At 33.6% G+C, this 26,019-nt stretch overlaps 1 protein-coding gene across 2 annotated transcripts; it reads right to left on the reverse strand.

Moving 5' to 3' along the window:
- Positions 1-7,067: 7,067 nt before the first annotated feature.
- Positions 7,068-15,391, reverse strand: LOC18446725 (zinc finger MYND domain protein). 2 transcript variants are annotated; one of them, XM_006856835.4, is made up of 7 exons: positions 14,955-15,391; positions 12,807-12,947; positions 12,350-12,715; positions 11,832-12,074; positions 9,816-9,908; positions 7,673-7,873; positions 7,068-7,539 (listed from the first exon to the last, which is right to left on the reverse strand). In XM_006856835.4, the coding sequence occupies exons 1-7, from the start codon at positions 15,273-15,275 to the stop codon at positions 7,324-7,326; spliced, it is 1,581 nt and encodes a 526-aa protein (XP_006856897.1). In that variant the 5' UTR covers positions 15,276-15,391; the 3' UTR covers positions 7,068-7,323. The 2 variants fall into 2 exon arrangements, with proteins under 2 accessions (XP_006856897.1, XP_088704893.1); XM_088848767.1 differs by lacking the exon at positions 14,955-15,391 and having other exon boundaries at positions 12,350-12,730; positions 12,807-12,856.
- Positions 15,392-26,019: the final 10,628 nt, after the last annotated feature.

Below are 26,019 nucleotides of genomic sequence, written 5' to 3' on the forward strand. Positions count from 1 at the left end.
ACCCAATACTTAGAGAGAGAGAATATCCAAGGAGTGAAATGAAAATCAAATGGGTGAAACAGAACCTGTTTGATGATAAATCTCAGTAGATCGATCCTTAACCATTGGAATATACAGTAGCAAATCAGCAGGTCAGAATGCGAACAGAGCTAATATGCAAAGGCATAAAATAGACCTTTTTTAAAGTTCAAAGGTTAGGTATTTTTTGGGTAACTCATTATTCATTTTTAAAGGCTTTAATTATTTATAGATTTGATGCGTATTATTTTGAGACTTTAAATTTTATAATTAAGGGTGAATAGATTTTTTGCTATGGCAAGCTTTTCGTACCAAAACTGCTTCTCTTAGTACGGTTTTAAGCTGGGCCCTACTTCAATAGTATAAAATTGACACCTTATACAAACATCACAAAACAAAACGTTTATATAAGGGGTCAACCTTGGAATATTGAAATAAGGCACACCTCAAAGACACATCACAAAGGGTTTTTAGTGCTAAAAAATATTCAAATTGATCATTTCAAATTTGAGATATATGTGCATGTAAAAAGAAAAAAAAAGATTTTTAATTCATGAAAATAGTTCATTTTGTAACGTATTATTTAAATCGCTTATTTTAAATAAATTTAATTATTTATAAATTTGTTTCAATCCATATAAGTTTAAATATTAAATTTTTATAATTAAATATGACAACAGATTTTTGTGCTATCGCAAAGCTTTTTAGCACCGAAGCTGCATCTCTCGGAGTAGTTTTGAGGTACATAGGAGTATAAAGTTGAAATCTCAAAAAAAAAAAAACCTCGCCCAATATTTTAATACCCATGAATGCTATGAGTGTGACAATCAAACCCAGAAATTCTAAGTCCAAAATCCACCTCGAAAATGGATGGACTTTGGAACGTGCACAGTTTTCAATTCAAAATCTGTAGGGCAACACATCTATGAGTAGGCACGTTGGCTAAAAGAAAAAGTATTGTTGAGGTATTTTGGATGGACACATGTCGTGCCTTGTTTGATTGGACCAGCGTTTTAAAAAACGCCGAGTCGAACCGGACTCGCCTGGTTCGACTCGGAAATAGTGAAAAAGAAACCGGATCGCCCAAAAATCGAAAATCGTCCGGTTCTAGAGAGAACCGGACGATTCTGTACAGTGAATCGCCGATTCACTGTACGGAATCGGCGAGTCCGAACAGTGAATCGGCGATTCCGTATGGTTTTTTTTTTTTTTTTTTTTTTTTTTTTTTTTTTTTTTTTTTTTTTTTTTTGGTAATCCATGATAGATTTTTTTTGTAATCCATGATCGAATTTTTTGGTTTTTTGTAACCTATAATAGAATTTTTTGTAATCCATGATCGAAATGTTTGTTTTCTTTTCTTGTAATCCATGATCGATTTTTTTGTTTTTTTTTTTTTTTTCGTAACCCATGATAGAATTTTTTGTAATCCATGATCGAATGTTTTGTAATATATGATCGAAATATTTGTTTTTTTTTTGTAATCCATGATTGAAATGTTTGTTTGTTTTTTTTTAATCCATGATTGAATTTTTTGTTTTTTGCTTTTTTTGTAACCCATGATAGAGTTTTTTGTAATCCATGATTGAATTTTTTGTAATCCATGATCGAACTATTTTTTTCTTTTTTTGTAATCCACGATTGAATTTTTTGTTTTTTTTGTTTGTTTTTTTTTGTAATCCATGATCGAATTTTATGTAATCCATGATCGAATTTTATGTAATCCATGATTGAATTTTTTGAAAATTTGTGATTTTTTTTGTTTAATCCATGATCGAATTTTTTTTTGTAATCCATGATAGAATTTTTTGAAAATTTGTGATTTTTTTTTTAATCCATGATAGATTTTTTTGAAAATTTATTTATTTTTTTTTTTAATCCATATTATTCAAAGAGAAAACGAGAGAGATGATGATTCTGAGGCCACCCTATCCCAGCCATATTATTCACATATCGAGTCCCAACAGCAACAGTGTAGGGATGAGCACGAAATACTGTAAATTAAATGCTGAATGGAGGTTCATGCAGGGAAAGAACATATCAATATTCGCATATTCATTCAAAAACATGAAAATTCTTAATGGAGTACCCTCATTTTTTATTGAATTCCTAAAAACCAATATTTATAATGAATTTTAATAATTTTTTCGGATTTTTTTAAAGCTTTATTCTGACCGATTCACCCGATTCCGATCCGGATCGCCGATTCGCCGATCCGGATCGCCGATTCGCCGATCCGGATGGGTTTTTAAAAAGCCCGATCCGGGTCACCGATCCGGTTTTTAAACCATTGGATTGGACTATTTAAAAGAGCGATTTAAAAAGCATATCCAAAAAACTTATCCAAATCGATGAATCGGCATTCGATTTGAGAATCGACTAAATCAGTTGGATTCGGTCTTAAAAAAAAATTTAAAAATATTAAAAATTATTATAAATGTTGTTTTAAGAAATCCAATAAAAAATGAGTGTACTACATTAATAATTTCTATTTTTTTTACATCAATATACGAATATTCCAATGTTTTTTCACTGTATGAAGATTCTCATCAAACATTTATTAAAACCTAACTAAATACAATATTATATATTGAAATTAGAATTATTGATTCATATTTTATTATTTTATCATCATTTTACTATACAAATAAAAGTAAATTTGAAATTTGTCTTATAATATCATTTAATTTAAAAATCTAATTTACTATTATAATAAAAAATAATACATTACATAATTTATAATATAAATAAAGTAATAAGTAAAAATATAAGATTTAATAATTTTTGTAATTTAATGTATAATAATTAGTGTTGATAGAAATATAGAATTTCGTAACATAAATTTGCAGTCATATTTTAATAAAATTAAAAAAATAAATAAAAAAATTCATATTTGCAATGTGGGATAATTAGTAAAGCAACCTGAAATAAATTCTCATGTCAAATAATCCTACATCGAAGTTATCTACACGCTACTAGACAAGCTCACTGTTTTAAACCTCCCTTTGCTTTAAAGACATCGAATAGCCCCACATCAAAAAATTTTACAAGGAAAAGTCAATATAAATGGGCTTTAACATGGCAGACAAAACCTTGACGTGCATGAGGCATAGGGTTGCAACGATGGGGCTGGCCCCAGTGGGATGGGGTACCCAAGTGGTGTGGCGTGTTTTACTTGAAGATTTTTCAAATAAAAAAAAAAGTCAAATCAACAGGGGTGGTATAACCTACGTGGTCAAATAAAAAAAACGTCAAATCTACAGAGTTGGTGTACTGGCGTGCTTTACTTGAGGACTTTTGTAATGGGCATGAGAGAGAAAGAGAGAGAGAGAGAGAGAGATTGAGTGTGTGTTATGAGGGAGAGGTTTGAGGTTTTCATAAAGAGAACTTTCATGTTTGAGAGGGAAAATGGTTTGATAGGGCTGCAGCCCTATCAAAATAAGTAAATCCGCATCTCATAGTTCATAGAAAATTGCAAGCCAAGCATTAGAAAATTTTTAAATCGATCATCTTGGCTTGGCTTGAACATTATGGTTGTGGAAAAAATTTAAGATTTCAAACTCTAAAAATAGTGTATATTGTAACGAATTATCTAGACCCCTCATTTCACCTTAAAAATAAATGTTCATAGATGTACAAGATATTTATCATATTTTTAATTTGAAATTTTATTGTCGGTATTGGAAATTGAATTTAGAGTCATCATGGAGATTTTCATTACCGAAAGTGTTTTCCATATGAGGCTTTGAGATAAAGCTTTATTTTGTTTTAATAAAACGTAAGTCTCATAGAAACCTTATCCTTTATAGAGAGAGAGAGGTTTTAGGCTTTTACATAGAGAGGTTTCAGGGTTTTTAGAGAGAGGTTTAGGTTTTTAGAGAGGGGAAAAGAGGGAGAGAAAAAAGCAATGTGATATGGGAATTTTGGGCTCTCTTGGCGGATATGGGCCGTTCAATGCATGGCCCAACCTAGTTAGAAATTAATTTTGACGTTTCTATACAATTTTGAGACATTAATTTTTTATAGTCCATAAAGGGTTTGTTTTAGATTTTTTTTTTTTTTAAGATTATTCAATGGGTTGCAGAGATTACATCCCCAAATTTTGATATCCAAATAATATCCCTAGCATATATTTTAGTCGAGGGAGTAAACTAATAGTATACCCCCCAAGGAGTAGGAAATCTTTTGGCATCTTATTCTTTAAAAAAAAAAAAGGTTTTGAACTAGCTAATGTGTGCATCAAGATAATTAAAATGAGTTTGTTTTTCCAACTACAAAATGAAGTTATGGTCAAGACCGAACCGAACTAGCAGTCGAACCGATCAGATTGTCACGTGCTTTAGCCAACCTACTCCAAGGTACACACCTCCAAGGTAAAACCAAATTTGGTTAAAAATTAATAAAAATTAATATTTGACCAGTTTTAATCAGTTAAACTAGACGATTTTATTCGATTTGTTAAATGAAGTTGGACAAACTTTTAATACAAATTATGTTTTTATTAAATTATTATATTTATTTTTCTTTTTCTTCGTTTTTTTTGCAAAATATGTTCTAACCAATTAAACTGACGATTAGACTGATTTTGACTAAACCAAACTCCTCACAAATTTTATGGCCAGTCCGGTCCAGAAAAGACAAGATACAAGTACCTTAAACCTAAAAGTTGTACTCACAACATCCTCATTGCCCGGTAAGAGAAACGAGTTCCAATAGCCTTCAAACCATTAAACCATAGATCCTTGTTCGCAAAACCTGCTAGTCTGAATCGGAACCGGCCTGTTAGATTGGAACCGCTAGGGTTTCGACTCCGATTAGGGCCGGTTTAGGGGTTGAACCAGCCATATTTATGTCTAATCGGCCGGATTTGATCTAACGGACCGATTTTATGTTAAAACGACATTATTTTGGCAAAAAACAATAAAAATGAAATAAAGGCCGTTTTTTGAAATGGACCCCATTACTTGCAGCAAGACCTGTGAATCAAATTTTCTTGCTTTTCTTATTCAACTTCCTTGTCATTTTTTGGTGTTTTTGGTGCTTTAGTGTTGTAAACCATTATTGACTGTCTATAAACAACAAAATTCGAATCAAAGATAAAAAAACAATAGTTCCTAGGGATTGAAGCGGCTGATTTTCTAACCTTTTGAAATTTTTGTCATTTCATCAATTTCTTCTTCAATTGGTAATGATTATTTATTATATTTGAGATTTTTTAATCATAATCGAATTGATTACCATATCCTTGTTTCAATTAGTTCATCAAACAAGATATAGGGGGTTGATTTTGACCCAAAAATTTGCTTGAATAACCTATGTTCGAGCTACTCGAAGAACCCTAATTCGATCCGCCATTTCGTTAATTTCATCTTTAATAGGTAACGATTATTGATGAAAGTTGAGCATTTTGAATCATAATCGAATTGGTTACCATATCCATGTTTTAATTTGTTTAAAAAACAAGATATTTGGGGTTGATTTTGACCTCAAAATTTGCTGCTTTACGCGGTGGTTGGACAAAGACACATTTGGTTGTGAATTTTAATGTGGCAGATAAATTCATATACCTGCACGATCCAATCAATAGTTCAAGTCAAACTCTCTCATAATTCATCTTCTTTTGGATCAATTTACTGGTCTTTTTTATCAAATTTATTTATGAATTTTATTCATCAAGGCTTCGTTTGTCATATAAAATAGGTACATTAATTTATAATTGAGTTATTTTTTTAATATGAATCTATTTCTTGCTTGATATCATGAAAATTTCATAGGTTTAAATTTTCTACGATTTTTTAAATTAAATAAAAAATATCAAATATTTTTTTATTAGATTTGGTGCGTTTGAAGCCTTTACAAAGCTTTTGTATTGATTTGTTCGATTTTCCGAACATTGAGAGTCGTTTTTGCTTGAAATGTTACTCGTTTTAGAGGTTTTTGAGAAACCAATTTTTTTAAAAAAAATTAAGTTAATAAAATTATTTTTTATGATGAATATGGGAAGTATTTTGCTTACTAAAATTATATTTTTTGTTAAAATTATGATTTTATAATAACAATATGTTTTTTGATGAATATGACAAAAAAATCGATTCTTCTTTTTTTAAAAATGCACGATATCACGATATAATTATATTTGAAATAATGGAAATGGGATTGTAATTGTAATTGTTGTAATAATGATGGAAATGGGATTGTAATTGTAATTGTTGTAATAATGAAATTGAGATTGTAATTGTGTAATGGAAATGGGATTATAATGAAATTGAGATTGTAATCGTGTAATGGAAATGGGATTATAGTAGTATTGGAAGAGGCATAATTTCAAACCTTTTTATTATAAAAAAAAAATTGATCTTTGTCTTGGATTCTGAAATTTACTTAGCCTCAATAATCCTCAGGTCCTTCACATTTTCTTATTAGTTGACGTTACTAATAATCCTCAGGTCCTTCCCATTTTCTTATTAGTTGACGTTATTAATTGACGTTTTTGTTTGATTTAATAGCATCAGGCTACTTTTATTATTTGCGAAAAAGTGCATAAACTTCTATCCCTAATGTGAACAATTTTTGTACAAAAGAAACTAGAAAGTTTTCATGCAATCTTTGGGATGAATATGTTAATTCCTGAAAAAAGATGTTACATGATAAAAATATTTTAAAGAATATTCTAATCTAGGAAACAAAAAGACTTGTTAATTTTTGTTAATTTTTGGAAGATGTTACATGACAAAAATATCTTCAAAAAAGATTCTAACTTAGACAACAAAAAGACTTATGTGACCTGCTTGGGATCATGTACAAGACCATAGTATTCAAATATTAATTTATAAAAAATTGTTTCAATTTTTTTTGTAAGATAAATGTGTATAATAAGATATTATACACTTAATCTAAGGTTTTCTTTTCTTTTTTTAATTTTTTTTAAAGGTTTTTAACCCATTTAGAAAAAAAAAAATCTGTTTGACTGATTAGTCCGGTTCGAACCCCCAACCCCATGTCTGGGTAAACCGGTTCGATTTTGCAATTACCGCCATAGGTTACAAAGTACATGCATACAATTGTCACTTTTACTATTCTGTTTGGCAACCATAATGGCAGATGTGCATTCTATTTACAAACAGCCCCTTGTTTGGAAACAATGGGGGCAAATAAACTTTTAACTTAAAAAGTTTTCAGAAATATTAGCCTCGTATTTCTATAGACACAGGAGAGGGAGGGGGGAGAGAGACAAAGACAGTCTTTCACAAAATGACTAACTTCTAACCTGAACCATTAGCCGATGACCCTAAAATCCATACTTGGGTTTCAACATCCCACTGGTCTGTCATAGTTGGGTGGCAACGAAGGGCAGTTCTCATTCATATGCCCATATAGTTCAACGGTGTTGTAGCGTGGAAACTCCATGTGATACTCCCCTAGAATCTGACAGAATGGAGGTTGTTTGGTATCTCTGTTACTACACCAACTTGGCAAGCGACTGCTGTTATTCTCAAAAATTCGAAGCATATATGCATCTCGAATCTGCATCGGCAAACAGGTAGTTGAGACACAGAGAGAGAGAGAGAGACAGAGAGAGAGAGAGAGAGAGAGCATTTAGAAGTTGAAAGAATTAACTGCATATTTGCAATCTATGGTGGTAAGATGCAGCACTTACAGTAAACTCTGTGACCTGAATTGAATTGGAAACAGGACCAAATATGCCTGCTTCTTTGTACATTTCAAGGATAAAGGCAACACACGTAGTGGACTTTCCGTCACTATACACCCATTCATCTTGTTCGGGGATAGTAAGCAATTGATCAAAGGAGATTCCACGCTTTTCAGTCTCCAAAAGAATTCCATGTAAGTCTAAACCCTGAAAGGTGTGGACAATCAAATTAATTACAGATACTAAAAACATACACAGTAGCAAATATAAGCCCCTCTGGACAGCCAACAATTTCACTAGAGCAGGGAGTTACTTGGAAATATGCAAAAACATGTTTCTTATGTTGAATTGAGGTTGTTTTGGTGGATTTTCTTAATAAGCAGGGCTATAAAAGTGCTCCACCGTGAATAGAAGTGTCACCAGCTGCACTGCTCTTCACTCCTAACAAGTCCTAAATGGGTGGAAAAGGGCTACATTCATTATTAAATAAGTCCATCCAAATGGTGCCTGAGTCGAAGAGTCTAACAAATGAAAAGACTATTCAATACAAAGAAAGGGTGAATGCCATAGCCTATCTGTCATTTAACGGTTTGTTGTTCATGACTAGTAAATAAGATAGTTAATGGTTTGTGATTCATGACTTTTCAAATAATAGAGTTTAGAAGAGATAACTGGCCCCTCAAAGTGGTTCTTCAGGATCTGATAGTTTTGAAGTAGGCTCTAGTGATTGATATTAGTTTTCACATAATGCCACTTGCTCATTGAATGCTGCCTGTGTGTCGCAAACCCTTAACAGGAGTGCAGTTTAAGGTATCTATCAATGTCTTAAATCTTATGGAATTTAACTTGGACTAACCCGAGTTACTCAGATCCAGCTGGGTGCTGGTACATACAGAGAAACCTTGGGAACCAGCAGAATCTCACTGCTTCCCAAGGTTTCTGTGTGATTCTTTTAATAGACTCCGCCAAGTCTTGTTTTCATTTTTTTTTTGTGGGTGAGTCAAGGTCAGGGGAGAGCGCCCCTACCTTTTGGTTGGAATCGAGCATGCAACTTGCTAATCGTCGAAGGGCTAACCAATTTTGCCCGGGCTCTTTTCCTGACTCGGCCGAGTCTTGTTGAGACTACACACTGACTCAGCCTTGGGCTATGCCCAGTTCCAAGCCCGAGGCACGTTTATAAACACTTGTATCAATTTCAGGTTGTGCTTTTTAAGGTTGTTGCGCGTCTCAGAACCTTTACCAAACAATGATCTTTAAGGTATCTTCACAATCAGGAGTCATTTCTTAAGGTTTTGTTCCATCAAATTATCCCTACTACAAAACTTGTTTAGTCCAAGAATAGTTGAAGCAAATGCTTTTGTTAAAGGGTGTGGTTTGTATAGAGCCGAGGCTCCAAACAGTCAAAGTAAAGCTCACCTTCAAATAGGCTCTAATTTGATTGTTTAGAACCTCGGCTCTATATAAACTTTTTCCTTTGTTAAAAGCATGTAAGTGAAAACAGAGTAAGATCACAGATATTCTACCATGGTTGTCGACAGACTTGATTGTAATGAAAATTTTCACCACGAGAAATTTCAAATAACATCATCTTTACGAACCAAGCAAGATGAGCATGGAGTTCTTGGCCTCCAATTAAGAACTAGGGGCAAGGTCTACTTCCTTAACAGTAGATACTGACTATGCGATGCCAATTTCTAAGATTGCTATCATATGTAATCTTACATAGTTTCCTTTCCTATCTACATTTCTCTCAATAAGTCAGCTTCCCCTACTTTCCTACATATATTTAATTTGCGAGTATGCAGTGGTTTGAATATTGCGCACTTTTGATGTATAAGTACGAGCCTTTTAAGGACAGAAACTGCAACCTTGTAGGCCATCAGTGAATCTATCACTATCCAGAGAACCAGGCGTACAAATATGATATGCTGTTGTGATAAATGCATCATTAGATTCTAGTAGTAAATCATTGCAGCATCCTGCAAAACTAACCTCATCTGCAAACAATTTCACTCTTGAAAATATAATCCTTTACAAAACCAATACTTAAACAAGTAAACATCTTGACCAGATTTGCTAAAAGAAAATGGCATTCTACAATTCCCAAAACAAAGGAATAGATTCATGATTGTCTAAGACAAAGTCATACCTCAGTTTCTAGACGCTTGTTTAAAGCCTCATTCCACATGTTTGCAGCATAGGCCGGCTGCAATCTAGTCCACATTGACATGACAGAAATGACCTGACAATACCAAATCATCATAAAGTGCAGGAAATTTTCTAATTATTGAAAAAAAGAGGTATACCCATGTTTTTCAAATTATTAAAAAAATTGAAAAAAAAGGAAAAATAAGAAAAAAAGATAGAAAGAAAGTGGTAGTCTACTTGGACTGACCATTCCAAAGCACAGAAAACCATAATGAACATACGCATGCAGTTGAGAACAAGTCCATCGGCATTAGGAATATAAGGGTACAAATATAACAGTAACCTAGCATGGTCCATAACTACAAAGATGGAAATACAGTGCCAGTTAAAAAATAACATTCAAATTGTTTAAAAAATTGATAGCCAAAATTCAGAAGATAAAAGTAACATTGTCAGAGTACATAACTACACTGTCCAAGCATTAGGTATGAAAATATACTAGGATTCTATGCTTATATGGTCCGCACTATTATTTTACTAAGCCATAATTTCATCTTCAGTCCCAACTTTCTTACTTGATCGTTTATATATGTGTGTGTGCGTGTTTTAAATAATAAACACAGAAACATATAGTAGAGCAAGAATGCAATTACAAAATCACAGAAACATATATATGTGTGTGTGCATGTATTAAATAATAAACACAGAAACATATAGTAGAGCAACAATGCAATTACAAAATCAAGAACACCGGATCAAGCACTAGGTGTCAGTGATCAAAACAGACTATTGAAACTCATATCTGGGATAGGTAATCTCTAGTTAATTAAGCTTCCTGGGAATATACCAAAAAAATCAAGAACACGGTCTCCAGATATTTAATCTCAAATCCAAAGTGATAAAGACAGTACACATCCTCAGAATGTTTGCAAGTCAGTTAGTGCTCTCTGTTGGTTAAAGTAGATAAGAATGTTTTAAGAGAGATTTCAAACTGTATAGCTAAAGAGGACCCCTAAGAAGGCAAAGCAGATAACAATCCCTATGTTAGTATGACCGCCCTCAATATCTCCCAAATAGCTAATATGTAGGTATTCAGACTGACCACCTAACTTCACGATCAGGGCCACAAAAAGCACGAGCAGAGAAGAGATTCCAAGTCAATATCACTGGAAGTTTGTACTACATGAAAGAATACAAGCTTTAGATGTTACTGGTGAATATGGCTTCAGGACCAACAGTTGCAGCCACACACCATCAAGTCTCACAGAAACAACTGGGTTCTGTTTCGTAGATAAGCTAAAGATATCTCCGATTGATAACTGTTACATATTATTTACTGATTTGACATACAGGTCCTTACAGTTGCTACATTGTATTTCTCAAATATATGAATGCAGATAAATAATAAATTTACTAAAAATAACCCAGATGCAACTACCTTCTTTTGGTGAATGTCTCCAGTCACTACTTTTGTATATGTGATTCTCAACAAATTTTCATATTTCATGAATTTCTACCTTCTTTTGGTGAATGTCTCCAGTTCACTACTTTTGTCCATATGATTCTTAACAAATTTTCATATTTCATGAATTTCCACAAACTTATCAAATTGTTATGACCAACCCATGGCTATATGATTGAACCACAGTTATTTTCCATAAATTCAAGGCCATGTCCATTCAACGATACTAAGATACAAATGAGAAAATACTTACAGAAAATGACAAAAGCCATCAATGTCACATGAGTCATGTAGGTGAAAATACATACAACACGGTTCAGTGCATAGAATGCTTCATGTAAGTACAAAACCCAGAACCAAGCAACAATATAAAACTAGCCTACATAAACAAATTATAAACTAGGAGTAACCCTAGTATAGTACTAGCATTGCTATGATATAGCATATCCCATGATGGGCATTTCCATCAGCCAAAGGAAATTACTGAAGCTCATAAAATCATATACTGAATAGAACTTTTAGAACCATTCGACTACCACAAATAAAATGCATTACCAAGTGAGCATCCAAAGGAGGAGGATAATTGTCAGCTATAGTGTCAATCCAACTAAAGATCATGTTATGGTAACCATATGGTTTTCCCAACATGCTCCGAGCATATTCCCAGGCTGCAGTAGCATTAAACTTTGCACGCAAGTCAGGATGAAGAGGAAGTAGAGCAATTTGTGGATTTGAACTATCTTTAAGTGCCAATTGCCACCACTCATCCCATGGAATTACGACAATTATTTCCTCCCCCTGCATAAGCAAAGTCAAGCAATAAAATCCACTGGAACCATGATGCAAAACGGAAATAATCGGAGCAGCTTCATCATATGAGAGCAAAGATGAATTATGATGCATAATACTAACAATATAAATTGAAGCAGCAAAAAAGTAAGGTTGATTTCAAGATAAATAAGGTTGATTTCAAGATAAATAAGGTTGATTTCAAGATAAAGGGCTAGAAACTACCACAACTTACAAAAGGAGGATAGAATTCACCATCTGAGACCAGGTCATCAATATCTTACCTTATCATTCTCATGCCCTGATTCACCCACCCAAAGATTGCCCTCCTCATCTTTTAAGCAAACTGCAGTATGGCCAGCAAATGCTCCTGTGACCCACTTTTCTAGAGTCTCAAACCCACCCCAACGACCTCGAATTTTTGAGACTGCCAAAAAATCACCAGAGTGAACATCCTCCAGACGAATGCTTGCAATCCAAGGCTCTGGACGTTTTTTAAATGTTGCGCCCATATGTTTCTCTAGAAACGCAAGATTCGCATTCTGGCCCCAGCCAGAGTTTGAAAATAGCGGCAAGACATCAATCATGGATAAAAGAGTTCCCAGCATTCCTGATGGCATAAGGAATACAGATATCCCATTCAGCTTAACCTGGTCACATCAAGACTGATGAAACATCATCCATTATGGGATGGGATTACAACAAATAATATAAATGAGAAGATATGGAACAGGAACAAACATATTCGAGCTCTGCAGACTCTTCCCATGACTCAATCTTCAGTGTATGCTCACGGGCGGTGAAATAGTAGTCCCATGTGACCCTGTAGGGTGTTGCAAATACATAAAGGTCCATACAGGTCCAGCTGTGAGCCTCAGCAGTCTGTGATGTAAGAAAAAACAAAACAGAAGGAAGTTTAAGAAGAGCATAGAAATTTGAATTAGCATGGACTATTCAAAAGACATCACAAAATAAATAAACTTTCTATATAATTTGTAGCAGAATTATTGAACTCATTCGGCAAAAAAAAAAAAAAAACAGAGCCTCAAGCAACATAACTAGTCTATGAAAAACCAAACTTCCCCAACGTCAGTTTATTATCAAAAAGACCATTCTTCCAATAGAACACTATATGACACTAAGACTTAATATAGGAATCTAAGAATTTCAAATAAATGAATGCAGATCCCTATATGTAATGAACACATAGAGTAGATATGGTATTTCTTATATTCCATTCCTCTTATGGAGATCCCCATATGTAACGAACACATACAGTAGATATAGTATTTCTTAACTTGCAAACCTCTTATGGTGAACTTAGGATGAGTCACAACCTTTTACAAGAAACATAAATACCTCAACTCAATGTTAGAAATAATTTGGGGTATGGGCATTTTCTATCATTTGCCATGGACAATAAAAAGCTCATGCAAAAGGCTTTGCATATACATCCATCTATGGTACATCTTTGAATGCCAAATTGCATCCCTGACTTTATAGCGTATTATGAGCATTGCCTTTGGAAATCAACAAAAAATTTATATTCAAAAGCATTTTGTAACACGTGGATAAGGGCATTACTTCTCAAAAAATGAGGAGAAACTTTTGCAGTTTCTCTAAGATGGTCATTAGAGGGGCACATGGCAAAAGTACCTATGAGAGTGTGTGTGTGTGTGTGTGTCACAGACCTCGTTATTGATTTAGAGACCTATTTAATATTCATTTTTTGAGTTGGTTATTAATCTATGGCAGTTGATAATATTGGAGTTGGTTTAGGTTTAAAAAACAGATTGAATGTTGAAACATTTATGTTCCTTAGGTTAGAAGAAATTAAATAGAGGGTTTTCGAATTAGGAGCTTTGAAATTGAGAAAAGCACTAAGGTGGTAGCTGTTCCCTTCAAAGTGGCCATGTTATCCTCAATTATTCTTTCAATATAAGTTATCATTCTTCGTCTCCAAGTCCCAGCAAATTTATCTTTAATTCCTTAATTTTGGGGGAGCATAACACCTGATTTCAGAGTCACAATAACCTCATGGTGATAAATGTTACCCACGACAGCACTGTCAAAGTATAAAGAGATCAAACAACATCTCTAGGAACAAGGACAAAGATAAGGACATACATGCAATCTGATGGAATTGCCCATCTATCATAGAGGCATTGTATCGTAAGATATTGCAATTGACACCATGACATCCACAATGAACAACATGCAGGACGAAGATGCTTCATGGTGCTGATTAATAACCGAGGCAAGTTTGTGAGCTCCACATGGTTTGTCTTCTTAACAGAGAGACAGTACAAGTCCAAATTAATTGCACCCTATATTCCATTTACTGGATTGACTATGTTTGGATGGCAAGGCAAGCCACCCACATATATTTACTGATTAGACTACTATTTCACCAATATTAGGTATTTAATGTCAAACACTTCAAAAATTAATAATTATGTATTTAATGGCAGTTCCACACCTTTCCCCTAGAAGCATGATGCGAGGTTCCACATGTTTGAGAAACCAAACAACACCCTATCATGGTCACCGTAAAAAGCTTAAACCAGATTCCAATACACCTACTGAAAGGGAAAATAAGCGACATCATCCACCCAACAAACAACCGAACAATTGGAAAAACAAGAGAATAGCCGAGCCAAAAGAGGGGAGAAGAGCATAGACCAATTTCCGATACAACTATTGAAATTGACCCACAGTAGCACAACCAATTTAACAAAAAACCAAACAATTGAACCAAAAAATTGAAACAAATGATCCAAAGAAACCTGAAAATTGAACCAAAATACAGAAGATGTCATTCATAAAAGCATATAATCGAAACAAGAGAAAAGTTGAGCCAGAAACAAAAAAAGATTCAGAGCACAAAACCTTCACATAGATGACCCCTCCACCCAATTCATCCTTTTCACTATCTGTGAATTTCAGGTGAGCTTCATTGCCATAAAAGCAGGCTCCTTTCCACTCAACCTTTTCACCTTGAGGGGTCACAGACCCAACATAATACGGCAAGAGATCAACTGCACTATGTAGGGTGTTGAGCACAGGCCATGAAACTTGACGAGGCAACACAGGCAACACATCCTTCACCCTAAAAGGAACCTTCAATGCTTGCCCTAATTCTCGACTGAAAACCACCAAAATTAGCGTAAAAAGAATCCATCTCTGCAAAATTGGCAACAGAGGAGACATGGGTTCTGCAGCTTGGGAGAACAGGGGTGTGTCACATGGAGGAAAACCCTAATCTTGGTGGAGGAGGAGCCCTAATTTGAGTAGAGAGATTGAAAGAAGACACGTTCTTCTTTCTCAGAGAGAGAGAGAGAGAGAGAGGACAAAAGTCGGTGAATTGATTTGAAATTGGAAGTGATAAAAGTTGACTTTTGGGATTGCACCAATGACAGATCGTTGCCACGTGGGGAACGAAATGCCATGTACTCCTCATAAAAATGTATGTAATGCACGTGTATGCTCCGCGGGAGAATTTTATTCACTTGCTCCCTCTGGTAAAACATCGCCTTAAAAGAGGAATGGGCGTGGTTTGTATAAGGCCGAGGCCCTAAACCATCAAAATAAGGCGCGCCTTCAAATACTATTAAAAATAAGGAAATTATCAAAAATATATATTAATTTTTATCTAATTGGAAAAATAAATTCAACTTTTATAAATCTAAATTTTGTCCACACCTTTTTTTCTCAATTTTGATTTTTTTTTTATCAAAATAGCTTCACATTAGTCGTATTACCGTAATGACTAGTCATTACGATACTTTAATGACCAGGCTAAACATTACGGTACTTTAAGTAAGTACCGTAATGACCAGGCTAAACATTACGGTACTTTAAGTAAGTACCGTAATGATCAGGCTAAACATTACGGTACTTTAAGTAAGTACCGTAATGACCAAGCTAAACATTACGATTCTTTAAGTAAGTACCGTAATGACCAGGCTAAACATTACGATACTTTAAAAATCGTAATGACTAGGATAAACATTGTGATATTTTATATCTAATTATAAAGTTTAAAACAATGTTGTTAGATTCGCTTCAGATTCTTCTTCGGTCTGATGAGAATGAAGCAATTTGGTGCTTCGGCTGATTTGGGAAAAGACTGCGAATTTTTTTTAATTTAATATAAATAAATTAAATATTTATATATAAAATATATACAAATTAATAAAAAAAATTGAAATTAAAAAAGACATTTATATAGCTATTTTTTTGCTGGCCAAAGCCGACCAAAGCAAACCCGAAGCGGTCCGAATTTGACTGAAGCAGCCTAAAGCGGTACGACTCTGATTGGATGGTAACACCAGGCTACGCTTCTCTTCTGTTTATGCCTAAAATCCGAAGGCTTCAGCCTCTTCGCCCAAAACGAAGCAAATTTAATAACATTGATTTAAAGCTTCAAAAATAGTCTAGATTGAATAGATCTATGAACATTTGAAAAATATTGAAAATTGACGGTCCGAAAAAGCATTACAATATGCACTATTTCGAATCCTTGGTTTTTGAGCATCCAAACAAATCTTTTCTAATGAATTTTTGAGGTGCGCATTTATTTGATTGTTTTAAGTCTTCGTCCTTAAATAAACCTTTTTTCTTTATTTTATATTCAAGCTTAGAATCACCTAATCCTTGGATGAGTAATTTTAAAGGCTAAAAAATAATATTTGTGTCATAGGCAAACTGATTAAAAAAGGGGTGATATGTGTTTAATATTAAGTTTCCTTTAAATTTTGGGTCCACAAAATGCTTTTAATAAGGTTTTTGGGTGAGTATAGAATTTTATTTTGGCTCTGAAATAATCATATAATCTTTTTTACTTCAAAAAGTAATTTTAACCATCCAAGCACTTTGTTACAATGTTATCAAATTTGTTTCGCTTCAGTCGAAAAAGCCAAAGCCTTCAGATTTTAGACATAAACAGAAGAGAAGCGAAGAATGGTGTTGCCGCTTCGGTCAGATTTGGGCCACTTCGGGCTGCGTAGGCTAGATTCGGGTTTGCCTCGGGTCTTAGTTCAAATATGCTTCGGGTCTGCTTCGGCTAGCAAAAAAATACTTATACAAAAGTATTATTCTTTTTTAGTTTTTTCTATTATTTACATATATTTTATATATAAATATCTAATTGATTATACTAAATTTTTAAAAAATATATATAATTGTCTGAAGTCTTCCCCGAATTAGCCGAAACACGGAATTTCTCTGTTTTTTTTACTAATCTGAATAAAACTCCGAAGTGAATCTGAAACCATTGCTTTATCGAGTTCAAGGGAAATTTTGAAAAAGTAATTTTCTATTCGCCTGAAAAAGCACTTTCACACTTCATAAAAATGTAAATGGAGTTTTAATAGGGCCCTGGTAATTTAGCCTATAGCACTTTCACAATACCCCAAGAAACATGGATGGAGAGGGGGAAAGTAATAAGGTGGGTCTTGAGGGATAATATGTATGTTCAATAGGGAAAGAGAAAACCACAATTTGGAGCCAAAGCCACAGAAGCAGAGGAAGAGAGAGGTATGAAGATGGAGACGTATGTAGAGAGAGAAAAACAAGAAAACCCATGAATTAAGTACAAAGTGTAGTGAATCTTCTGGTTTTTTGAATGATCAAGAATGCTTGTATTGTTCAAGGATTGATCTTCAACCCTCTCAAAGGACCCCAAGTTATTGATATATAATGGGCTTATGGCCATGGACTCAAGATCTATCAATTGATGATCTGCTCTAGACAGCAGAGCCAAAAGGAATATTTGGTTCTCTCCCTTGGACCTTCAAAAATCCTATTTGCAATGCTAAAAACAAAGTAGATAGGGAAGATTACCATATATTCATAGGGAGAAGAAAATGACCCAATTCAAGAAAGGAAAAAGTTTATATAAGGTTAAGACCTAAACAATCAAACTAAGGCGCACCTCAAAAATTTACTTGAAAAAGTTGTTTCGATACTGAAACCTTTAAATTTAATCATTTAGACCTTGAGATATATGGACGTTAAAAAAAATGGAATTCAAGTTTTAAAAATAGTGCATCTTGTAATGCATTACCTAGACTATCAATTTTCTTGATTTTCAAGTATTCATAGATATATTTGATCTACACTATTTTTTAAGCTTTAAATTTTATAATTAGTTATGAAAATTATTTTTCAGGCCATCATAAAGGTTTTTGATACTATCGGCCCTAGGATTTTATCAATGGAATGACTAGAATGATTATTTTCATCATATCTTTCAATTTTTTCCCATCTTTTGATATGATAAGGTTGAGAATATATATTTTTCTTTTCAAAGACGAATAGTTCATCTCGATCCTTCATTTTTTAAACTGGCAGTCAAAATGCATGTGTCACACCTTTCGTGACTTACACAAATCATGGTGACAAAAAAGAGAAAAGGGATCTAGTTTCGCTAATCTAATGTTTAAAACCTCGCAATTTCTAAACTGAATTGTCAATTTGGATGGGAGTTGGTTTGAGACCACACCGGTTCTGAATGGTATCAGTCCCAGCCCGATTCCCCCCAAACTCCTCCCACTTATATATTTTTTTCTTTTCGTTTAGGCTTATTTAATGATAGATGAAGTTTCTGTAGGGCCTAGGTTATATGAAAACAAAATAATGCCTCACCTAAAATCCATGTCTGGAAAGCATTTTCAACAATGAAAATCTCCATGATAGATTTAAATCAATTTTTAATACCGATAATAAAATTTGAAACTAAAAAAATAGTACAGATCTTCTGGTTCTAGATAATTTGTTACAATATACATGATTTTTAGAGCTAAATCCTAATTTTTTTCACAACTAATATGTCAAGATGATCAATGTAAAGGTTTTTTAATGATTGAATTGTATTTTTTGATGAATTATGAAGTGAGGCTTTACTTATTTTGACGAGGTTGTAGCCCTATCAAACCATTTTCTTTTAATGTTTGTTTATGTCCCTCTAAATCCCCACCCAAAGAACCCCTAGTTTAATTTTAATCTTGTTTCATTTATTTTTTTGGATCACTAATTCAGACTGATCCAAATTTGATCCAGATTACCAATCCCACGATCTGGGGGTGAACGGTATGCCCTATTTGGGTTATAAAACACTAGGCTAATCATACTTTCCTACCCAAAATTAGTGAACTGGTAATGTCAATATTGATGTCAATTGGCCGATATTGTTTACCAAACAAAGCACTTCCAATCCCTTTTAATCTTGACTGTTCATTCTAATGGCTTGTGGTGCACATGGGTTCATGTGGTGGTTTCTTATGGATGTTCCATGTATAGTACGCTTAATCTTAACTTAATATAGGGCTTGAAAGGTAATTGGCATCATATGCACTTTGACTTTTAATGGCTGCTGTGCTCGGTGTAATGCAACAAGACAATTTCAAGTTGGAAAATGTTTATTTGTGGTTAAAACAAACAAGGTGCACCTTGAAACTCAGTGGAAAAGAGCGTTTTTATGTTGGAATACCTTTTTACTAATCACGACCTCAAGATGGATGAAAATAAAAGAATTTTCAAGATTTGAAAATAGTTGAAAATAGTACATCTTGTAACAGGCTATTTGGACCATATGTATTCAAGATTCTCAAGTGTATAATTGTTTTAAATTTTAAAGTTCATAATTAAGGTTGAGTATGGATTTTCAATCCATGATAAGGTTTTTCGACACCGAAACAGTATTTTTTGACAAAATTTAGAGGTGAGTCATACTTGTATAGTTTAAGGTCGCCAATTTATACACGGACACGGTTTCTATGCGGCCACCTCGCATATTGTAGAAATGCAGGCTTGGCAATAAATATGTTTTTAAATATAATTTGATCCTAATTTTTAGGGAATATATAATCTTTAATATGGAGGTCATGAATATGAAAAAAAAAAAAAAACTAAAAACTAGAAATAATAATTATATTAAGAAAACATTTGGACCATTAGTTACAATTGTTTTTAGATGGATAACCTATTTGCATTCTTATGTAAGATGGATGCTTTATACCTCTGGACCGTATATTGTAGAAATGCAGTCCAACCAGCATGAAACAATTTTCCTTGTTTCAAGTTTGGAAAAAAGTTTATATAAGGTTGCAACCTTAAAATGTAGAATTAAAGATGCACCTAAAAAATCTTTCGGAAAAAGTTGTTTTAATGTTGAAAGACCCTCTAATTGATCATCTCGACATCGAGATGTATGAATATGAAACAAAAAAAAGGATTTTGAGTCCCATAAATAGTGCATCTTGTACCACATTATTCAGACCGTCCATTTTCAAGATTTTCAAATGTTTATAGATCTACTTGATTTTAACTATTTTTTAAGTTTAAACTTTTATAATTAGATATAAAAATAGATTTTCAGTTAATCCTAGTAATTTTATACCAAAATTATATGTTATGATAAAATTTGGAGGTGTGCCTTAATTGGATCGTTTAAGGTTGAAACCCTATAGAAACCACACCCTTCAAGTTTTCCTCATAACACTATTGGTTTTCAAGGTAAAGGAGAGAGTGTTATCCTGCTTGCTTTCTCGTTAGAGTGCATGGGAAAGTGCCTTCTCACTTTTATAAAGCCCACAGTGCATTCTCATGAAATTACAAAAGCAACACTCACCGAGGACAAATTCTCCAAAGATAAACTTTTTCTCCATAGATAAACTTTCTCCATGAACAAATTTTCCAGAGAAGCTTTCCCACAAAAACTTTAAAATCATTTGGGTGATTTGATGCCATTTTATTAAGGGATTGAATACAATGAGATCATTTACCTTATGTACAAGATGTCAAAAAAAATATATTTTGATACAGCCACCTAATTTTACATTCAACGGGCAAGATTAATTGTGACCACCTTGTATAAAAGGTAAATGGTCTCATTGTATATTTTTCATTTATTTATAATCAATATCAAATGTTTTATTTGGTATGGCTAGGCTGCAAGCCATAATGTTCCATACTCTAAAGAGCATCTACCGTCTATCCCAGCTAATAAACGTGGAGCATTTGTTTCAAAAATCAGACCAGAGTGAACCAGTCATCTAAAAACTTAGTTTAGATTAGTGAATCACTGATCCGAATTGTGGAATCATACCGACATCAATCTTCAAAATTTAAAAATGAAAAATAATAAATAATAAAAATGTTAGCGAAAATTGGTAGAGCGCGGACCAACCTGAGATAAAAGAAGAGATGTCATGAGGCTGGTGATCGCAGAGCCTGGATTTTTCTTGCCCTTTTGATAGAGAGTGAATGGATTATTTTACTCATAGAAGCTCTGTGTTTTTTTTGTTTCTCTTGCTGGTACTTTCTTCCTCTCTTTAGCTTCCCTTTTTATAAGGAGAAGAAAATAGCTTTAATGGTTATATTTCCAACGGGTTTCTGAGAAGGGTCTTCCTTGATCTTAGGGATGTCCATCCAACGTTCATATGAACGTTAGTTTATGTGAACATTGGATAACTATAGCATTCCTCCCACAATTTTAGGTAAAGTCACATGAGGCCTTATGGTCATAGTTGCCAACATCTCCCACTTGGCCATGACAGCCTAGCGTAATAATCAATCACATACATACACTCACTTTTGAGTATGACCTTTTAAGAAAATTTCATGTCATGAGGTTTTTCTCACGTTTTTACGGATATGCCTCTCATAACAAATGTCCATCATGAGGATTTTCACGTTTATGCAGATTTTGTCACTCATGAAAAAAAAAATGACTGACTTAGATATTTTTAAGTCCCATTAACTAGTGTGCTTAGACAATAGTTCAACACTTAGACCCTTTGTTAATGGGTCAGCGATCATATCTGATGAGGGCAAGTAACTAACGATTACTTCACTTTCTTCAATTATATCCTGAATGTAGTGATATTGGACATCTATATGTCTTTCTTTGGAGCTATTTGTTCCACTTTGAATTAATTTAATTGCAGCTTAATTATCACAAAATATTTGGATCGGTCTGTCGATTATTTATAGCTTCAAGTTATCTATGAAGCGCTTTATCCAGACGGCAAAAATACAAGCAGTGTTACATGCAATGTATTATGTTTCCTGTGTGTACCTAGCTACATACCGTTGTTTCTTGCTAGACCAAGAAACAACAGCCCCTCCAAAGAGGAAAATATGTCTTGAGATGGACTTACTATCGTCCTTATCCCTAGTAAAATATGGATATGAATGTCCTATAACTTCAAGTTTATCTACTTGAAAGCACAATTTTAGATGCTTTGTTCCCCTTAATGTACCTTAGAATTCTTTTTACTGTTTTCCAATGAGTCATGCCTGGATTACTATGATATCTATTGACAAGTCCTACGGCATAACTAAAATCTGATCTTGTACATCTTACTGCATATACCAAGTTATTGATAGCTTGTGCATAGGGAACATTAGGGTTTTTTTATCCTTCTACTGGACAATCATTCCTAGACAACTTTACTCCCTTTTCAACAAGAGTAGACAATGGCTTACAATTTTCTATTTGAAATCTTTTAAGAATAGAGTCAAGATATCTCTCTTGGCTCACGCACAACACTTTTTATTTTCTATCTCTAGTTATTTTTATGCCTAAGACATAAGATGTTTCTCCCATATCTTTCATCTTAAACCGAGAAGAAAGCCATGACTTAGTTTTATCAATCATTTCTATGTCATTTCTAGCTATCAGGATATCATCTACATATAATGAGAGTATTGTGAATTTACTCCCACTCTTCAAGACATACACTCAATTTATTTACTTCATATTCCATCTGTAGGATGGCATCTTGAAATGGTAAGTATCATTGTCTTGAATATTGTTTTAAACCATATGAAAACTTATTTAATTTATATACTTTATTTTTTTTACCTTTAATTTACTTTAGTTCACCATTCAATAATGCAGTCTTTATATCCATTTGGTAAAGTTCTAGGTCATATTATGCAACGATTGCCAAAATTATTCTAATGGATATAAACGTTGCAACTGGAGAATAAGTGTCAACGTAGTCGACTCCCTTTCTTTGGGTAAAACCCTTTGCTACTAACCTAGCTTTAAATTTATCAATTGATCCATCAAATTTTAATTTTCTTTTTAAATACCAATTTAGAACCTATAGGTTTCCTAACTGATGGCAAATCACATAGATCCCAAACTTTATTTTTTTCTATAGAATATAATTCTTCTCTCATGGCGTTAAGTCATTCTTGATATGCTTGTGACTTCTTAGCATCATTAAAGTCAAAAGGGTCAAGGATTTCATCTAGGCCAATAAGGTTAACTGTCTCCTCACTCATATCGATATAAAAATCAAGGTATGATGGAGGAGCTCTAGACCTCTTTTGACCACTTAAGATTGGGTGTGTGTGTACTTCAACATCATCATATTAATCAGAGCTATCCATATCCATTGTAGGTAGTGGTTCTAAGTCATATATAGTTTTAAGTCGATTGTCATTATCTACTACATGTAGGTTTTCTTTAATAAAATATTCTAGGAACTCAATGTCTCTACTTTCAATGAGCCCCTTATCTTTAAGATAAATCGATATCCCTTTGATCCTTCGAGGTAACCTATAAAATTGTAAAGTAGAGTTTTGTTTTCTAACTTATTTCTATGCTGATATAGAATAAGGACATACGCAATCGACCCCACTTTTTTAACTTTTATAAACCATGTTTTCTACCTGTCCACAGTTCATAAAGGGTAGAATCTATAGCCTTAGTTGAAACGCCGTTAAGAATATACATGGATGTGCTTATTGCTTCTCCCCAAAAGGTCTTGGGTAGATTAGCATGAGTCATCATGTATTTAGTCATTTCTAAGAGGGTTATATTACTCCTTTCAGCTACTCCATTTTGCTATGGCGTATAAGGCATAGTAATATATCTTTTAATACCATATATTTGGCAATAAGTATTAAAAGCTTCAGATGTATATTCACATCGCCTATCAGTTCTAAGAACTTTGATATTCCTACTCAATTGGTTTTCTACTTCCTTTTTATCTATTTTAAATTTTTCTAAAGTTTCTGGTTTATGGTGAATTAGATAAACGTATCCAAATCTAGAAAAGTCATCAATAAAGTGATGAAGTATGACATCCCTCTATGAGTTTTAACATTGAGAGGCCCACAAATGTATGAGTGACTACATTCAATAACTCATTAGCTCTCTCCCCTTTATTGAATAATTTCCTAGTCATTTTTCCTGATAAACAGTGCTGATAAGTTGGATATTCCATATTACTTAGATTTGGAAAACGACTGACTTTTATTAACCTATTTATTTTGTCTTTTCCTATGTGGCCAAGCCTAAGATGCCAAGTATATGCATCAACAACCATTACACAATCAAAGTAACCAGAATAAGATGAAAGTTTATTGTCAACTTTCTCATTTACATGAAGTAGGAACAAGTTGTGGTCATCAACTAAGTGTCCCCAAGCATAAATTTTTCTACGCTTTATTTTAATGATAAGAAACGGACTTCAAAACCTTTCTAATAAGCAAGGGGACAGATACAATATTTCGTCTCATGCAAGGGACAAAATATACATCAGTCAATAGAAGGTTGATTATGCCTACATACAACCTACAAATTCCTACACCTAACACATCAGAATAGGTATTGTTTCCCATGTAGATATGTTTTTCCCCAGCTCTTATTTCTTTGAAGTCCTTGAAGAGATCTTTTGAGGTTGCAATATGTCGATTAGCACCTGAGTCTACCCACCATCCGTTGATGTCATAGTCTGCCATCAAGCACTCAGAAACTACACAAATCACTTCACTCCTCTTGCTTCCATTTCCGTTATTCTTTGGATTTTGTGGGTTTCTATTCTTTGAGCAGCAGTTCCTGAAGTGACCTGGTTGACCACATAAGAAGCATTTTGACGGTCCTTGTTTAGTTTCTTGGTTCTAGGGCTTAGTTCCTCTGTTTTTGAACCTATTGTTCCTCTTATTAAACTTCCCTTGAAATTTCTGATTATTTGGCTTCGGTTGGCTAAAATTGGGAGGTCCTTGAGCAAGCATGAGTTCACTCTTTTTATCTTTGTTCATGTACTCTTGCTCTAAGGCTAGTTGCATAGGTAGGTCCCCTAATGTAAGAGATTTAGCATTCAACCTAAGTGCAATTGTTACCATCCTCTATGAAGGTGGAAGACTATTTAAGATAGTGGAAACTTGCATATGCTTGGGGACTTGCATACGCTTGAGATGCAAAAGCAATATCAAGAGTATGTAAGCCCTTATAATAAAAGAGCAAATATCAAGTATGTTATTCACCTTAGAAGAAAAATCAATTTCTATATCACACCAAGGCAGTAAGTGCATTAATCAACAATACCAAAAAAGAAAAAAATAAGTCTTCTATTATTTTTTATTTTTTATTTTATTTTATTTTTATTTTTTTAATCAACAATATATGAGGCAACAAAATAGCAAAAAAAATATGTATTCAGCAACCTTTTCCCTCTTTTTTTTATTTTTTTTTAAAAATTATTACAATAGAAATATCAACAACACAAATAAAAATGAGCAAAAGCAAACTCTTTAGGTCATTTGTTATCTCATCAGAGACCACCAGATAGAGACAATGTGAAATGATGGACCCGCATCAAAATCAAGCAAATGCTTCTCTCTCTCATAAATAAAGAGGATAAATAAGAGAGAGTGGATTCTCTCTCTCTCTACACTTGCAGAGTTCAGAGACGTCCCAGGCCCTAATTCTTTGATATTCCAAAGCAAAAGCCTGCTTGTGCAGCACAAAATTTACAATACTGTTATTCCTGAGATGTGATAGACAAAACATCTATACATCTATTGATGGGACAAATTTACAATGGCGAGGTCTTACAAAGTAAATAAAGAAAGCTAGCACAACAGCAGTATCTTCCAAGGTTGATCTTGACTAGCACTCAAAATGAATCCGCAGTTATCCTGAAAAAATGTT

Source organism: Amborella trichopoda, chromosome 10 (genome assembly GCF_054954075.1).
Source record: "Amborella trichopoda isolate Santa Cruz 75 chromosome 10, AtrichopodaSantaCruz75HAP2 v2.0, whole genome shotgun sequence".
Lineage (NCBI taxonomy): Eukaryota > Viridiplantae > Streptophyta > Magnoliopsida > Amborellales > Amborellaceae > Amborella > Amborella trichopoda.

Coding starts and splice junctions, on each gene's coding strand:
- LOC18446725 (XM_006856835.4), bottom strand. CDS start 15,275: ATGTCTCCTCTGTTGCCAATTTTGCAGAGATGGATTCTTTTTACGCTA. Junction 9,909..11,831: donor CTCCTTTGGATGCTCACTTG/GTAATGCATTTT, acceptor TGGTATTGTCAG/GTCATTTCTGTCATGTCAAT. Junction 7,540..7,672: donor TTCAGGTCACAGAGTTTACT/GTAAGTGCTGCA, acceptor TTGCCGATGCAG/ATTCGAGATGCATATATGCT.